The 12,179-nt window shown below is 40.0% G+C and overlaps 1 protein-coding gene across 1 annotated transcript in view; it reads left to right on the top strand.

The window, feature by feature from the left end:
* Window positions 1–12,179, top strand: part of MPDZ (multiple PDZ domain crumbs cell polarity complex component) — a 229,645-nt gene that overhangs the window by 157,725 nt on the left and 59,741 nt on the right. Inside the window, exons 37-43 of the mRNA XM_088472634.1 lie at window positions 3,094–3,186; window positions 3,271–3,345; window positions 4,459–4,639; window positions 5,152–5,297; window positions 9,088–9,171; window positions 9,256–9,449; window positions 9,863–10,010. Of these exons, the coding sequence (XP_088328760.1) occupies window positions 3,094–3,186; window positions 3,271–3,345; window positions 4,459–4,639; window positions 5,152–5,297; window positions 9,088–9,171; window positions 9,256–9,449; window positions 9,863–10,010 (921 nt within the window). The remainder of the gene's footprint in view (window positions 1–3,093; window positions 3,187–3,270; window positions 3,346–4,458; window positions 4,640–5,151; window positions 5,298–9,087; window positions 9,172–9,255; window positions 9,450–9,862; window positions 10,011–12,179) is intronic.

The following is a 12,179-nucleotide window of genomic DNA, read 5'->3' on the forward strand; positions in this document are numbered from 1 at the left end:
CGCACGCACCATACGTCATGTCCGCTATTTATTAGATTAATCGAGTACATCGACCAGCGTATGAACTGCTCGCTATTCTTGTGGTTGGTTTTTGCTACCACAATTTTGCGAGCAGTTCTGGCTAGAAAATAACCCAGTGACGTGGTCAATGATGCTGCTGTATTAATTATGCACACCCATAAAACGCCCGTTTTGACCTTTAAGCACGCCTGCGTTCGGATCTCCACTCCCCATTTTCAAGCACCTTCCCCTGTTACCACCCACATACGCCTCATTCTGTCACTCAAAATAGCAGGCATTCGCTATATTGCGAGCACATGAATTTCGGCCGCACTGACTGGTTCGCGCATGCGTATAACGATCCGTACGCATGCGCAGATGTGCGAACATCGCTCGGAACGAGCGTACTGCCGCTAGCGAGTGGCTCTGAATGAGGGCCATAATGCTCTCTTTGAGTCTGGAGCCCTTCCTCCCTAAACCTGGAAGAGGACCCTCTTTTCACAGAATTATAAGCCGACTTCCCTACTAACTATCAACATTAAAATTATAGCCCAAATGTTAGCTATTAGGCTTAACTTGGTGATCGGTATGAACCTCTGTAAAATCCTGGCTAGATTTGGAGTGAGTCCCCGATTTTATTTTTTGGGTTTGTCTTTTGTACTCTTCCCCAGCTGCCAAAATGTCATGTTACCTCCTTCTTCACTTTGTTTGGGACACTCATCAGGGTTGCCCTCTCTCTGCTGCGCTATTCATTTTGGCCATTAAACTACTGGCATGTTTGATTTGTGCGGATCCGGGTATCCGTGGTTTGCAAGCTGCTAATGCTGTAGATACTATAGTCTTATAAGAGGGCAACATGCTTTTGTTTCTAGGAAATGCGCATGACTGTGGTTAATCTCCTGCTGGTGATAGAGGTGTTTTGGTGGGTTCTCAGGCCTCCTCATTAAGTGATTCAAGTCTCATAAGTTTCCCATTAGTGGCCCTTTGGCTCAGTCTACTGCCCTCCGTTGTCCCTTGCAATGGACTTCTTTTGATACCTGAGCATCTCCATCTCCCCTGACCCTGCAAATTTTGTATCCCACAATATTCTACCTATCATTGCTCATTTGAAACAGAAGATCCACATTTGGAAAATGCTTTCACTTACTGTTACAGGCCATATCAACCTGTCATCCAGCCCAAATAATTATATATCTTTCATCATTCCACTATTTATATCACTAAGAACATTTTCTCTGCCATTTTATACTCCTTTATTTGGGGAAACAAAAGGCCAAGGATTTCGTTACAAAACCTGTGTCGATATAAATCGTCTGTCAGTCTAACCTGAGACTTTACTAAATGGCTTCCAAACTTGCATATTTGGTCCATTTGCTGGTTGAGTGTGTTGACTCTTTTGGGGTTTCTTGCTGAGCAGACTGAGTCTCCGTTATCTCCTGTACAGGTCCTTCTTTCTAAATGGTTAACAACGGGTCATGGTCCCCTGCTGTGACAGGCCTCATTGGTTTGATGTTTTGCCCTTGATTTATTTGAGGAGGATGCGTTGGACCCAGATGTTCAATTTTGGTTCAATGGCTCCTATCCTGAGCAAGCCATGCTCAGATTAGATAACTTTTGGCTATCATATGGTATTTTCAAGAGTGGTCATTTGTTCCAAAATGGAGTTTTTAACAATTGAGGATGGAGTTTGGTCTTCCTAACTCTGCCTTGTATAGTTACCTTCACTCTGCCATGCTGTGTGCACCCAGTTCAGTAATCTTTCTCCCCTGGTTGCCACTTCCTCTCTCACAGCTACGCTTCTCCTTTATTGTGACCTCAATTCCAGATTCTTGCCTGATGCTCACCATCTGCTTAAATATAAATGGGAGATAGACTTGGGCCCTCTATGAAGGATAATTGGGTGCAAATTTTGGGCTCTATTAGGTATATGTCCCCTTTTGTCCAGTTACAACATATACACTTCTTATACACCATAGACTTATTGCCCTCCTGTAAGCCTAGCCAGGGTGGGCTCTACTGCCACTACTAAGTGCCCCAAGTGTCATACCCCTGAATGTGAGTTTTTACAACTGCTCTGGGCCTGCCCCAGTGTTCATGAGTTTTGAACCAAGGTTTGGTCTGAAATTAGGTCCACTGCCCCGATACGGCCTCCATTTGACCCCAGTTTGTGTCTACAGATGTGTCCTCATACACCTAGCCTCAATACGCCATGCAGCTTGAGAGGGGTGTTGGTTGTTTTGTTTCTGTAGTGTCTCAGTTGGTGATGTCCCCAATCTTATTTGGATGTTTATTTGTGAGCCCGTTACAGTCTCTCTAGGTAGCCAGTGTCAGGTGTGGGTAATTTGTGTGTTTTGTGAGGTAAGAGTATACCCATGTGTATAGTAAGGTATTAAAGTATATTTGTGTAAAAAGATGGGGAATTTACTAGTAATCTACAAATAACAAAGTAATACAAAACTACAATATGGCGATATTGTGGTTTTACTTTTAAGGTAATGTTACTATTCTATGCAGATCCCCTTTGTTTTTAGTGCTGCCGTTGTCCCATGTTTTGGAATTTTATTTTTGTATGTGTGTTTTAGTTTTGCTTAGTAGCCTTTAGATGAAAGGGGACGATGAAAGCAGAGAAAGAGAAGAAGGTTGGATATATGTAGTGGACGGTATACATGGAGTCCAGTATGTTTCTAAAATGCTTTTAGCTTGTTTTTGCATGCTTTGTGTGTTTTTAACTAAATAGATATTTATTGTGATGTACTGTATATCAATGTTGCCTTAAGCGTATTAATATTGTTATTGTGTTGGTAATTTTTGTTATCACCCAAGATTATCCACATTTTATTTATTAAAAGCATCTATTAAGTGTAACCTGGATTTTGTGACTGTAATTACTATTTTAATAAACAGAGGATTTATTTGTAACAGAGAAATATAAACAAAAAATGGAAGAGTTGACGCTGTTTTTTGGGATTATTTTAAAGGTTGAATTCACATAAATATCCACTATTTGCGCAATATCATTAAGCCATTGAGTGTGAAATACATTTTGATTTATAAAGAAAATCACAATTAAATACATTTCTCTTCTGTTGATAGGACCAAGGCGGCTTAGGTATTGCCATCAGTGAAGAAGACACTCTTAATGGAGTAGTTATTAAAAGTTTAACAGATTATGGTGCAGCGGCAAAGGTCAGAAGGAAGGAATTTTCAGTAGTACAGTATGTCAGTAGTTGTTAATGGTGCTTTAGTACAATAGATTTTTTTTTCTTATAGGATGGCCGATTTAAAGTGGGTGATCGTATCTTGGCAGTTGATGATGAACCAGTGGTGGGTGACCCTATTGACAAGGTAGGTCATGTTTATACTAGTTACATAATTTTCCCCTTATAACATTTCTATTTATTTTTTAAATAAACTAAATGTGGTGGATGCATACAGTAGGAGAGGTTTGGGCATACAGATGTGTCCTCATACACCTAGAATCTATACTTGATATGGCATGAGACGACTGGTGCGACTGAGATGCTAAGAGAGGAGTAGCGTACTGTATATTTCTTTCAATTTTGCTTATTATACGCATTGCATTTTCAGCGAAAAGCTGCACACAGTGTACTAGAGGTGTTAGGTTGTGACTTTAACCGCAGAGACTTTGGTTTTACACACGTACACAGTCACAGATTAAGAACAAAAGAACTTGGCTTGAGGAAAGCTGCTGCTATTAGCATCAGAGCACTTTTTTCACAGCTTCAGAGCATACTTGCCGACTATCTGGCTGCTCCTTCTGGGAGGGAGCAGCCAGATCGGCAGAACAGGGGGTGTGGACAGACGGGCTGAGGTCGTTTTGCGGATGTGACGGGGCGGGGCCACACGATCGCGTCATTTTGGCCCCGCCCCTGCTACACAATGCCGAAAAAACAGGCATTTTGAAGCAGGGGGCGAGGCCAAAATGACACGATTCAGCATGAATCGCGTCAGCGCCCCCCCCTGCTGCGGGGGTTTAATAGGTATTGGCGGTGGGGACGGGGGATCGGCGGCAGGCGGGAGACTTGCCTGCCTTTCCAGTGGGGGCTTGTACACTAGCAATACAGCTTTGTCTCTTCCAGTAGTTTTATTTTTGTGCATAGGACGCACATTTTGAGCAAAGGTATGTTCCGCGCGGCCGAGTATCACGGGACCTGGCACGTCGAGAGGGGCTATTTGCTGCCACTTGAGCAGGAAGCCGCTGATACTAACTTTTTAGAGCAATTTATATTAATCTCAGAAATACTTATATCTGCCTCCTAAAAAGTGTCAAGTTGGCTTCTTTTTATGTAAAAAATATTTAAACTGTCTCGGCTATATTTAAAATCTTAAAACAAATAGGTGAAGATTTGTTATTTTTAACTTGCTTTTTTTTTTTTAACCTATGATCCATTTTTTAGTAGGTGGTTTTCACTCCATTGTTTTGGTCATTTCTTGTAGGTTGTCAGTCTTCTAAAGAAAGCCAAAACAACTGTGAAGTTGACAATAAGTTCTGATGAACAAGACATCCAGCAAAATAATATTTTACCACTGACTACGTTCTCTTGCAACGCTACCGAAAAGAAAAGCGTACAGCAATGTCTGCCACAAATCAGCCTTCCAGATTCAGAGCCTGTTCGCAGTAAGAAAATCAACAATTTCTATGTTACTTGTCTCTTTATGCTTGGTCTGCATGGCTGCATTTTAATGGTGATGTAGTTGAGAATGCCAAAAAATGTTTTAAAAATAGATCCTCTTACTAATTGCTAACCACATAGCAATACTGAATATGTTCTTATGTGTTTAGTATTACTTGTATAACAATGCATGCTTTTTACCTTTTTCATACCCAATGTATTATTATTAATATTATTAGTTTTTATTTAAGGAGTGCCACAAGATATCCTCAGTACCTTTATAGTGATAGCGAAATGACGCAAACATTGAAAAAATATGTAGAATAACATTATTAAAAAACCAAAGGCAAGTAAAATGCAAATCTTTTATTAACAATGTGCAAAGCACATATTCTATAGCTCCATACAACTATATCATAATGAGGAGCTTCAGAATATGAATGATTACAGCAGAATTATTACAGCAATCAATAAAGAACACGTTAACTCTAAATAATTTATCTTATGTTATTTTTAGGTGCTAGTCGATCATCGACTCCTGCTACTTTTCCTTCTGATCCAGTTACTTGTCCAATAATCCCAGGATGTGAAACAACCATTGATATATCTAAAGGGCGAACAGGCTTGGGGCTCAGTATTGTGGGAGGTGCAGACACTCTGTTGGTAAATACATTGGTTATTACTGAATACAAATCTTACTTGTTTATCTTGTTCCGTACACAAAGGCTTATCTATTTTTCCTGTCTTTGGGCTATATAACAGGATTCTTATACCTACGTTAAATAATTTTTTATGAATCCATTGGGGGGGCAGTGAATTCTCCATGACTTTAAATAAAAGTGTTAGATCCTTCCTAATATTTACCCCCATCCTGCTGGACACTTGGTTACTTTTTTAACCAAGTCCCTCAGGAAAGAACTAAAGAACAAATAAAATGAAAACGGATTTCACTGTAAAAAAAATAAAATAAATAACTTTGGTAAACATTAAACATGAGAACCAGAGCAAAAAAACGAATTTATTAGTAACGAAAATTTTTTAATTTGTGACATTTTAAAGAAGTAAAGACCATGTGATTTGCCTGACAGTTTCTCAGCAGAAGCACTTTACCACATCAGCCAGTCACTCACTGATCTGGTGCAGTAGGCCTTCACATTGCGAGGAATGTGTGGTGAATCACAGCCATGATCCATCTAACAGTTGTTTATTTGGATATAGGCTGACCCCTTTTGTCAACATTACAGAGCACCAGAAGATCATCTCATTTTCTATAACCTTGTGATATAGATCTTTAAGGCCCTAGCAACATCCAAGGAATGAAGAGATCCCTTTGGCTCTGTAGAGAGATTCTGATGTAGTACTGGAATTTAAATGACTTGATTTAAATGGCAATTTGAAACCCCCTTAGGATGAAATTATGGTTTTGTTAATCATTATCTTAATGATTAACTCAGAATGTGCATAGGTCATGGAAATAGCGAATAGTAAACCATTAAATTCACTTATTTAAGTGGTTCAGAAGGGGATTGTTGCAGTCTTCTTCCATTTCTTCATTTGGTCTTTGGTGATGGCCTTCACCTGCCTTCCCTTAAGGTTCAATATTGACATTTAGTAGTTTATTTTCAGAAGAAAGTTGCATTGTTTCCAGTTGCTTAGACCTTCCTTTAAGGCATTTTTCAAATCCAGCCATCCCTATGGTTCCACCTATTGCATTGTGGGATCTTAAACTAGTTATTTGTGCTCTGCCATTCCCACTGTTTAAACCTCTAGAAATGGTTGTTATTTGAAACTTTATTCTTGCAATTGGCTTGCCAAAATGAGGGCTCTATTCTGCATGTCGCCCTTTCTGATTCTTCATAATGATAAAGTTGTGTTACGTACAACCCTTTCGATTTCACCTAATTTCATGTTTTCACCTAAATCAAGACATAATCATTCTTTCTTTATAGGTCACTGAGTGCCTTATGCAGAGTTGGACATAAAAACAAGTTGCACCTATTTGTGTGCCCCAACTTGATCTTTTTTTCCCATCAATTAGCAGTATACTTCTTTTGCAATTGTGAGATGTGACCAACTCTGCATAAGTAACAAAATGTTTTTAGATTTACGCTTAGACGTAAATTACGTCCAGAATCGGGCACTGAATCTTCCACTGAACAGTGATAGTTGACCCTTCTGGACGTAGTTTGAACATTAGACATATCTTAGATAAACTGTTCACTAGTTCTCTATTATGCGCAGAAACATGGTTGCCAGTATCCATAAAGAGTGTAGCCAGATTGTCAGGCCACCATTCAGGAGGCTTATTCTGGTTCTAGTCGTCTTGTACTAGGCTGAATCCCCGCTCATTAAACCAGATCTGTTAGTATTTTGTGTTTTTGTATAAAAAAAAAAATGATAGCTTTGGATGCTATGTTTTGCATTCAGCCATGTCTGAACATACCCTCTCATTGGGGCAGCTTGGATCATCTCCCCATGGTAACATGACCCTCAGAGTGGATGAAGGAGAAAATTGGATGTTTTGTACTCACTGTTGAATCCATTTCCCCGTGTACATCTTGAGGACACTCTGCTCTTCCATTCTTGCTCAGCTTTGACTTTTTTATTGAGTGTTTGAATTTTTTGTTATGGTTCTTACCCCTATGTTTTGGAGTTTAACATTGGAAACTGAGAGTAGCAGTTGATGAAAGGAGGAGTTTCAGCCTAAAAAAAATGAATGAACTTTTTAAATGCCAAGCTCCTGCATCCTTAACTAAACCCAGTGGTGGTAGTGTCCTACAAATGGACTTGGAGAAACAGATTTACAGGTGACTACCAAACATTATTTGATCTAACTCAGAATCAAATGAGTGTGCCTGACAAAGATAGGGACTTCAGTTTTTTTTTTTACTTTGCGTCAGCCTCCAAAGCCAATCTGCTTGACAAGCTCAGACAGTATGTAATGTAATTCCATATTCCTCCAAGTTTTCACTGTCCTGGATGCGTAGTGCTTGTCGAATGACCTGCACTAGATCGATCACTCCATACCATTTTGCAGTATTCTTCTCAAAACACGAGTATTCATCAATACCTGAGTCTTCCACTACCTTGCTTTCTGCTTGTGTGGAGCACTCTGGATCAGGAAGAACTTGAACATGGTTAATGACATAGTTTTTAATTGTAGCTGAGTAGGAAAGCTATGGTAACATATGGTTTGTGCATTCAGTTGTGAATGAAAGAGCAAGGTCAGGGCTGCCAAGCGGGATAGGGGAGATGGTCAATATCTCTTAAACAGTTATCTCATAACATGGCTTGTTTGGTACAATGAGGGGTATTCAATATGAAAGGTTAACTTCCCTGGCAAAGTTAACGTTTCATATCGGAGTTTTTTTCTGCGTAAAAGTACGCGCTCCCGCTTATCCCCGTATTCAATATCAAATTAACGAAAACGGGAAATTCCGAAGTTAGATTTGCATAAAGTTACGAATTTTTCCTTAAAATAATTGTAAGACCCCCCTAAAGTAGTAAAAACATGGGGGAACACTATGAGTACCCCCGTTTTAGCCTTTAATTGAAAGTCGGGGCTTTAAATAGCCGCAGCAGGTGTTTTTTTCCGGACATTGAAGAAGTGATGCAGAAGAGCACTTAGGTTATTTTTTTCGTTTTTTTAAGTGGTCCCATCAAATTTGGGGTACATGAAAATGGGTACTAGCATATTTTGATGTCCCTAAAGTAAGTTTTTAAAAATTCTGCATTTGTGCACCTGCCGCTATAATTCTATTCTAGAAAACACCTGCCGCATACATGCAGAATAGCCCTGAACCTATTTCCCTATTGTTTAACAATTGTTCCCATTTTTTTTTTTTGCACCCCATTTTTTAAATTAATTTTTTGGGGTGTCCCTATATTTTTTTTTTACTTTTTTTGACACAGTTATTTTTAAATGTCAATCTCAGGGGTGCAGGCTATTTTTTTTTAAGCCTGCACCCCTAAACCCCAATTCTGCACTTTTTTTCGACACCTATTCAATGGTGAAAAGTTATCCCCTTTTTTTATCAAAGACTTTTCAAAACTGCGATATGTCTTTGAAATTGAATACGGTGTAAAACTAAAACAAGTGATATTAACGCAAAAAACGTTAAGTGCGATATTAACGCAAAAACCGATGTTATCGCACCCATATTGAATACCCCTAATAGTGTCCTGACCCTACCTTAGCCATTCTCCATTTCCAAATTGCCTTAGTGCTGCCTTGATTGTTCTTAGGTTTCAGATTCTGGAGTTTTCTTTTGAGAGTTATGCTAAATATCTATACTTACCATATGTATACTTTTTAAAAGACTGTATATAAAATATGAAACACTACATTTTTATATGTAGAGAAAATATGAAATATACATGTAAACTATGCTTTAATGCATTACAGTTTTGTAATCCATATTGTGGATTTAATTAAACTTTTTTGTTTTTTCAGGGTGCCATTATTATTCATGAAGTATATGAAGAAGGTGCTGCTTCCAAAGATGGTAGACTATGGGCCGGGGATCAAATATTAGAGGTAGAGAACGTACATTTGAAATGTTTATATTTGTCATTCTTCACTTGCTTTACCCCTAAACTTTTTGTTTGACTTTTTATTTAGGTAAATTGCATTGATTTAAGAAATGCCACACATGATGAAGCCATAAATGTTCTAAGACAGACACCACAAAAAGTCCGTCTGACGGTATACCGAGATGAGGCACAGTACAAGGAGGAGGATATGTACGATATACTAACTGTGGAGCTTCAGAAGAAACCAGGGAAAGGTCTTGGCTTAAGCATTGTGGGGAAAAGGTGACGTAATCTGATGCAAAATTTCTATATCGGCAAATAATTATTTGTGTTTTAATTTTTTTGGTTGTTTGTTTTAGACTGTGCTGATTATAGTGGAATAGTAACAAACCAATATTAAAGTAATGTATCTATAAGGTTGATTGTTTTTTTTCTGAATTTTGCAATTCTTTGACTTATATTGCTTGAAAAAATGTAGCACACAGACCTTTGAATCACTTAATGACATCATTGAAACAAAGTGCTGTGCTCATTTTAGTATTTCTTTGTAAATATGCTGTTATACCATAAATAAAGGTGCTGTCTACCAAATGGTTGCCACCGCTGTATAAAGGAAACCTTATATTACTGTTACATTTTGATTTTTGATAATAATGACTGTATATTTAACAGTTATCTTTTTTCCTTTACCACAGAAATGATACGGGAGTATTTGTGTCAGATATTGTGAAAGGTGGTATAGCAGAGACGGATGGGAGACTGGTGCAGGGTGATCAGATATTAATGGTGAATGGAGAGGATGTTAGGAATGCCACACAGGAAGCCGTTGCAGCCCTATTAAAGGTAACTATAACATACAGTTATATGAGCAATCCAACTTTGATCCTTGTGTAGGTTTTGGGAAGTTCAAATAGGTATCGAATATTTATAGATGAATTTATGTACACTATGATTTTTATAAGTATGGTTTCAATATACAGAAATTCCCTGTGGGGAGTAAGCATTTGTTGATCTAATCCAGGGGTTAAAGTGGTCCGGAATGAGCGGAACTGAACCACTTCCGCCTCCTCCAGCCCATCTCAGCGGATGCCTGGCTTCTTCCCCACAGCGGCAGCTGGAGACTGGAGCTCACTCCTTAGCTCCGCCTTCTGGCTCCCCCCACGGGCACTATGACGTCTCTCCCATAGTTCCAAAGAGCAGCCAGGTAGACCGGACTGCAGCAGACTCAGGAGCGGGGCTTAAGGTAAGTGTTTTTTTGTGTGTGTGCGGCACTATTACAGAGGGCATTACTGTTGGGGGCACTATTACAGGACATTACTATTGGGGGCACTATTACAGAGGGCATTACTGTTGGGGGCACTATTACAGGGGGTATTCCTCTTGGGGGCACTATTACAGGGGGCATTACTATTGGGGGCACTATTACAGGGGGCACTATTACAGGGGGCTTTACTATTGAGGGCAATACTACAGGGGGCATTACTACAGAGACATTACCACTGGGGCCACTACTACAGGGGGCACTGCATAAGGGGCACTACCACTGTGGGCATTGCAAAAGGGGCACCACCACTGTGAGCACTGCATAAGGGGCACCACTACAGTGGGCATTGTATAAGGGGCACTACTGCTGTGGGTATTATGTGTAAGGGGTACTACTGCTGTGGGCAATGTATAAGGGGCACAAATGTGGGCATTGTGTAAAAGGGGCACTGCCATGTGTCATAACATGAATAAGGGACGCTACTATGTGGTGTAATGTGAATCAGGGGCAGTGGAATGTGAATAAGATTGTGCTATATGTGGCTTCATGAATTGGGAATACTACTGTGTGACCACACCCCTTTCTTTTGAGACCACAACCCTTGTCCTTTTTTGGAAAAAGTGCAGAGGACCACTTTAAGCACTGATCTAACAAATTTACTGCATGCCATAAAACAACATCTTTCAGAGGTATTTTCTCATTTATCCACTTTTGGAAGGGGGGGCTGTGGACCATTGATAGAGGTTTATGCTTAGCCCGGGAGAGAGATGCAGACTTCACTTCCTTTGCGTATTTCAGTACTTTTATTGAAACACAGGGCCTATTTCAGAGTTGTACGCTAATCGCATTGTTGCTGCGTCTTTGTACGCACAGGCAAAGCAAAATTATGCTAATGCCGCAGGAGGCCTTTTTTGTAAATAGTAGCCTGCTGCCGGCTTCTGTGATCCGCTGCTACGTCCGAGGACGCAGCATTGGATCAACTGCATGAACATTAAACATCTGAGTAACGTTCAGCCAGAAAACTGGTCCGACACGCACCCTTTTCTGGGACACTGGCCGGCGCTGTCCCTTCCCTGCCCCCAAATGGTGCTGCAGCTTAGGGCACACTGTGACCGTCGCAGACACAAATCGACACGTGCAGTACAGGTCAAATCAAGTGCACCACCAGAGTAGCATTGTGCAGGTGCAGTAAAAGACAGCAGGCAATCAAGTACAACTGTGGAATACTGACAGAGCCTTTTTTTCCTCAGCATATTGCAGAAGTGGTGTGCTTTCAGGTATGATGTCACCTGCACCATGTCACTGAAAATTGCAGGGTGTATTTTCTGGAACAAATACTCAATGTTACCACCAAAATTTGTACATACAAAGCAGAATTTGTGCCAGTAGTGTGGAGCAATGCAAGGACAGATCAGGATCAGGTGTAGGAGTGCACGTCTGCATGTTCTCCATAGTAGTGCGTACATTAGAGTACTAAGAAGCATGCATAGCCTTCGAATCTGAGATAATAGAAAAATGTGCCCTATAGTAGTTCAATCCGACAGTAAGGCAATCATACATCAATCATCAAGAGGCCATAGAGAGCTGGCCAATGATGTGAGCATTAAAACCCAACTAAGGGGCCTATTTATTAATGATCGCATTTGCAATTTGATCTAGGCATGACATTACAACCCATGATCGTATTGCAAAATGCGATCGTATCAGCGGAATGTATCATCCAGCACATGCAAGGACAGGGGGCTCCG

This window comes from Taudactylus pleione, unplaced genomic scaffold (genome assembly GCF_031769625.1).
Source record: "Taudactylus pleione unplaced genomic scaffold, aTauple2 ptg000127l, whole genome shotgun sequence".
NCBI classification, from domain to species: domain Eukaryota; kingdom Metazoa; phylum Chordata; class Amphibia; order Anura; family Myobatrachidae; genus Taudactylus; species Taudactylus pleione.